The sequence below is a fragment of the Gekko japonicus genome, unplaced genomic scaffold (assembly GCF_001447785.1).
Source record: "Gekko japonicus isolate JY-2015 unplaced genomic scaffold, Gekko_japonicus_V1.1 scaffold304, whole genome shotgun sequence".
In the NCBI taxonomy this organism is placed as follows: Eukaryota; Metazoa; Chordata; class Lepidosauria; order Squamata; family Gekkonidae; genus Gekko; species Gekko japonicus.
The window spans coordinates 474,538-480,515 of record NW_015161960.1 but is presented as its reverse complement, the minus strand read 5'-3'; the positions used below and the strand labels follow the sequence as shown (position 1 = coordinate 480,515).

At 43.3% G+C, this 5,978-nt stretch overlaps 1 protein-coding gene across 1 annotated transcript in view; it reads right to left on the bottom strand.

Annotated features, from left to right (window-relative positions):
• LOC107126036 (follistatin-related protein 4-like) overlaps positions 1 to 5,978 on the bottom strand; it is a 248,020-nt gene that overhangs the window by 11,785 nt on the left and 230,257 nt on the right. The window contains exons 10-11 of the mRNA XM_015429530.1: positions 4,696 to 4,845; positions 2,860 to 2,967 (exon numbers count right to left, since the gene is read on the bottom strand). Coding sequence (XP_015285016.1) covers positions 2,860 to 2,967; positions 4,696 to 4,845 — 258 coding nt within the window. The remainder of the gene's footprint in view (positions 1 to 2,859; positions 2,968 to 4,695; positions 4,846 to 5,978) is intronic.

The window sequence follows — 5,978 nt, the reverse complement described above, 5'->3', positions numbered from 1 at the left end:
AAAGAGGTTAATATGGAGGCAGGCAGAATGAGAGGAAGAGGACATTGTGTGGGGAAGGGGATACAAGGGAAAGTGAGGTGGCCCCCTGCAAATACTTGTAGGCTCTCCACCATGCAACTGGGCCCCACTCAGGCAGCCCCACACAATTTGGCTGGAGTTTTCTCAGGGAAAGGCTGCTGGGAAAGGGAAAAAGTGAAGCTGAAGCAAAGAAATATAGAATGGTTGGTAGGTGGGAAGGAGAGAAGGAAACAGGAAAAGGGTAGAGGCTATGAGGGAAGGAAATAGTGTGAGGGGAAATAAGAAGCTCCCACAAGTCTTTGTAGGTCCCCATCTTGTGTGTGTATATTTCATCCATGCCAAACACTTTTCTTAAAGATCTATATAATATGATTCCTCCTCTGTTTTTATTGACTGTGGAGTAAGGAAAATAAAAAAGAGGGAATAAACCTTGCTGTTAATCTACAATCCATGTGTATCTGCAGTGTATGAGATAACGGAAAGACCAATGGATTGGCTATAGATGCCTAACAAATTTCCAGCTGTGCAGGCAGCACATTTTGTTAATAATAACACAAAGCCAGTGCAATTTTTCCTTTAATTAAGCAGCCCAGCACAGCTGGACAGAAAACAAAATGAAATTGGAAAGGCTAAAAAGAACCTGTTCTGTCTTCTTGAACCTTGTATGTGAAGCTGTTTTAGAGGAATTAGGAAAGCTGCCAGGGATAGCTGAAGAAACTCATCTTTGAGATTCTTTAAAAAAATGTGATTCTTCTTCTGTTGCCACCATTTATTTATTGCTAATACCAAGGAGCTGTTAGGGTGTCATTTCTGGCTGTAATAATGTATAACTATTATTTGCAGGTGGGTTATTTGGGAAACCAGGTGAAGTTCCAGAGCTATTTGAGACCCATGTGGTTTGTAAAACTATTCCCTTGCAATATTACCTGTGCTGTGAAGTACTGTGGTAGTTGCTGAAAGCAGGCATTTGTCTGCAGAAGAAACCTTTGGCCTAATACAGTGGTCTTCAACTTTTCCAGAGCCAGTACCCACTTAGCACTGGGCCTACCAATCTGCAAATCCATGCCTGGAAGTCATGTGTCATCAGTCATGTGACAGGAGAGTGTGCATTATAATCTCATTGGTGGTAACGAAACTCAGCATGGAAAGCAGGCATTGAATACTGGAGTACGAACAGGTGGGAGTGACCAAGTCAGCCTGTGGGAGCAATGAGAAGGGAAGGGAGAGCTTGTGTGTGTGTGTGTGTGTGTGTGTATAGGGGGGTATCTCTGAATCTGTTTGGGACCAAAGGAATGCTGCCGAGTAACCTTGCTGTCCTGCTGCTCATTTTAATGTGCATACAAAGAAAGGCAGATGCTGTGGTGCCTTTGAGTGTGTGCATGTGTGCATGTACACAAGCAGAAAGTACATGAAAAAGCATTCAAAATGGCTACTTTATAGGGGGGAGAGAGAGAACCATTGGATTAGGGTTGCCAGCTTTGGCTTGGGATACTCCTGAGGGTTTGGGGCAGGTGTCTGGGAAAGGTAGAGTTTGGGGAGGGAACTCAATGAGGATGTGATGCCATAAAGTTCCCCCCACCATCTGGAACTGCCATTTCCTCCAGGGGAACTGATCTTTGCTGTCTGGAGATCAACTGTGATCCTAGGAAAACTCCAGAGCCCACCTGGAGGTGAGTAACCCTACCTTGGATTGAAAACCTCTGGCCTAATAGCTTGATTTATACTTGTGGTGGGTGCAAAATGAATAAAGAGTTCCTGTTCTATGATATCCAGCTCAAACAGGTGGCAATGTACCCCTCCTGAAAAGCAGGAGGCATAAAACCTCCACATATAATGCTTCATAAATGCTGTTGATATCTTAGAGAATCTGCTCTATTAGCATACTATTCTCTGTTTTCCATTTTTACAAATCTGTGTAGCCTGAGCTGAACTAAGGATCTTTGGTGTCCATATTAAAATGTATTACAAAGTTTCTGTAGAATTAAGATTATTGGTTCTGTAGTGTAATTTAATTTTACCCTATGTAACAGTTATGTAATAAAAATGAAGTCATTGTGATTGCCTCCCTTGTGGATTCTTTGACCTTCACTGGAGGGGATTCCCGTGAAGAAGGTACTCTTGACAGAGGCCCCCTGATGGTAAGGAATAAGCCTAGTAAACGCAGGTCTGTACTATTTCATACCACAAACTGCACCAGGTTTCTAGACAACCATGAGTACTTGATAGGCTTACCAACCTCCAGGTGGGGCCTGGAGGTCTCCTGGAATTATAACTGATTTTCAGAATTCAGGCATTAGTTCCTGTGGAGGAAATGGCAACTTCAGAGAGTGGACTGTATGGCATCAAATCCCTTATGAGCTCCCTTTAATCCCCACACTCCATCCTCCTGAGGGACCCCCCCAAATCTCCAGGGATTTTCCAAGTCAGAGTTGGCATCCTTAGTACTTGAGATGATGGTGGGTTGCAATCCACAGCTGGGACACAATCTTGTTTTTACTGCATCAAACTGACTGTACCACAAATATTGTTTAGAGGGAAGCAGAAAGACAAAGAGAAAGAGAGATGGGGGGGGGAAGGATAAAGAGGACAGAGTTAGAAAGTTAACTACAGTAACCATGAGAGAGAAAAGTAAAAGTGGAACCCATGTTTCAGGTTTCAGATGAAAGCAAATCACTTCAAAGTAGACTCAGAAGTTATTTTTACAAAGGACTCTGCATCTGCATTCTGCTTGAAACTGTGTCCAAGTAAACAAAGCAAGACAAGCATATTGACATGTAGGGGATGTTACTGTAACTATATAAAGAGAAATGTAATTAGTTCTTAATTGCTTATGAGGCTTACCTGCAGTGTTGGATGGGACTTTTCCATATCCACCCAGCTAAGTACCCAAACTTGGTCATGTGACTTATCATAATGTAATTTTACTGGTAGAGGATCAGTATCTAAGGCCTTAAAAGAAACAGAAACATTTGCATTAGCTCTTTAGGGAAAGAAATGCAATCCAAGTATTTAATTCATGTTAATAATAAATTTTCTATTCATATGCCATCTCCAAGTTAGACATCATACCATCTCATGCCAGAGGTATTCCAAGTACCAGATATTGCTGTATTTTGAAGCCTGCTTGCTACTTATTGGGCATACCATAAAGTTACTCCCATATTCAAATTCTGCTGAAGTTGGTGGCATGACCTATTGCATCTGTGCATCTATTTTTTAAAAAATTTACTTCTTGCGTTTCCATCAAGACTGCTGAGTTGACTTTCAGTCCTCAGTAATTAAAACAATAAAGCGCAATCAGACAATCAGTAATATCAGCGTATCAACAATAAATCAGTATAGCTATAAATAGTGCAATGGGCAGAGCAATAATCTGTTGCTCCTGAACTGTGGTGGCTGGCCATGGTGCAACCATGGCACCACTAGTAGCCACCCTAAGAGGAAAGTTATGTGGCAGCCAAATGGGAAAAAAGGCACTGCCGCAGTGGTATCCATGGCGTTTCACCCACAGTGTTACATGCCAGCGTTTTTGTTAGGTGGGGGCAGCAAGATAGACAAGGCAGGCAGGACCCATGGGAGCCAGGGGGCCAAATCAAGCATCCATCACTGGCAGGGGACAGAGCTGGGCAGGCCACAGGAGCCTTGCTCCTCTCCTGCAGCACACATCCCTTAAAGAGACCAACTCCCATCAGAAGCCTTGGCCACCTGTCAGTGGGGAGGGGGCATCAACTGCTCATGTGTGTATTTTACCCTGTGCATTTATCTCTGTATGTGTGCTTCATCTTATTACCTCCTCTTTCAATAAAAAGAACCTCTCTTAGTTAAACCACTGACTGGCTTATTTCTCTAAGGAAAAAATCCCCATACACTTCGGTGAAGATCTTCCTTGTTACCTCCTCTCACAAGCTCTGTCTCCTTTGCCAATTCCCTTAATCAAATAGGAGCTAGCCCTTTTGGGTAACAGTGGGGGAGGGGGAGGGGATTTCCCCTACCACATGTGTACTATATATTTTACATACAGGGTAATTAGTATGTTATAAGCCTAGGAGGATTTATGGGAAGGGATACACGCATTGGCAATTCCTTCTACCCAGATCACCCCTCTAGGATTGTACCAGGTTATTGAGCAGGCTGTTTTTCCATTCCACCTGGGCTTTCTTTTTCTTTAACTGAGAATGAACTAATCTCAATTTCTATGGCTCCTGAAACATATTCAGTATTTATTGTTCAGTTTTTAGTGGGTGCTTTGGTAAATGAATACCTAGAGAGTCTTCTGAGTATGTCTTTGCTGGCCTGGTTTTTCTGCTTTTGTGATCGTCCTAAGCCACCCACATCGTTATTGGACACAACCATTACAACATACAATCAAAAAAGGAGGAATTCAATTGCAAATAACATTTTGATTTCAATCATTTGTTAGAAACTTGCATGCAGTAATGGTACTATTTGTAGTAACCATTTCTGCTTCTTACAACCCAGAACCCAAAAATACTCCTAACAAGCAGCAGTCTCGTTGCCTCTTTCTAAAAAAGAAGATGCTTCAATTGTCTGGCAAATCTCGCCAATCTAATAACTAAGTGCATAGCTTGGATCTCCTTTGGGAAGGGGCCTAATTCTTGGTAGCATTAAAACCTTTTATCCCCACCCTAAAGCAATCAGTTGCCCCTGGAAAGTTACCTGAATGACTTTCTGAGTTTGGATATCGAGGATCATTATTCTATTCCACTTAGGTTGCGTTACGTAAATATATTTATCTCTGACATTGACAGCAGAAGCCCAGAGGCAGGACTGAATGGTTTCACCTTCAACTCTAGGACAGATTTCTGCCTGAAATAAAAATAATGAAAGTCAGTTTAATCAGTTTAAGTTCAGTGCCTTGATCTAGACAGTCTGCCCTGTAGAATGATGGAAGAAAATAATAAATGGTTTTAAGTAAAAATGATGTGTTTGTTTTTGTAGTCAGGAAGATGAAATGATTGTCTGTATTGAGAGCACACAAGTCTAGATCTAGAGAGGGTACTGAGCTACTGCGAACTGCCATGTTTAAACAGACTAGCACATATTTAAACAAGCAGTCTCAGTGAGAAGCAGGGACTATAAATAATTATATATAATTATACTAGGAATAAGGCTCGTTGTGGAAATAAATACAACAAGCTCTACAAAGAGGCTCTGGGAGAGTCCCAAGGCCTTGGGCACTCAGCATCAATGTGCTGTGGCGACCTCAGCAGGGTATAATGACACAGAGTCCACCATTTTCTCCAGAGGAACTGATCTCTGCTACCCGAAGAGCAGTTGTAATTTTCAGTGATCTCCAGCCCTCACCTGGAGATTGGCAACAATTGTTACCCAGAAAGAAATGGCTGGTTTGGAGGATGGTCTATGGCATTGCACCTGTCTGAAGTCCCACCCCTCCTCAAACCTCCCCCTCAACAGGCTCCACACCTCAAATCTGCATGAATTTCCCAACCTGGAGTTGGCAACCCCATCTCCTTCCCAGCCAAGCATCAACCTGCCATTATCTGCCCCTCTGATTTCAGCTTTGCATCTCCTCCCCCCTCCCTCCTGGAGATCAGTTGTAATTCTGAGTGATTTCCACCCCTCTCCTAAGATTGGCAACAGTGGTTCCCCAAAAGAGAATGGCTGGTTGGGAGGGTGGAGTCTATGGCATTGTACCTGTCTGAGGTCCCACCCCTTCTCAAACCTCCCTCTCCAGGTTCCATCCCTCAGATCTCCAGGAATCTCCCACCTGGAGTTGGCAACCCTATCTCCTTCCCAGCCAATCCCAGCTTTCACTTCCCCCCCACACACACCTGCAGCCTCTTCTGTGCTCTGAAGCCCTGACAGCCACAGAGTCCACCATTTTCTCCATGGGAACTGATCGCTGCCATCTGGAGAGCAGTTGTAATTCTGAGTGATCTCCAGCCCTCACCTGGAGATTGACAACAATCGTTTCCCAG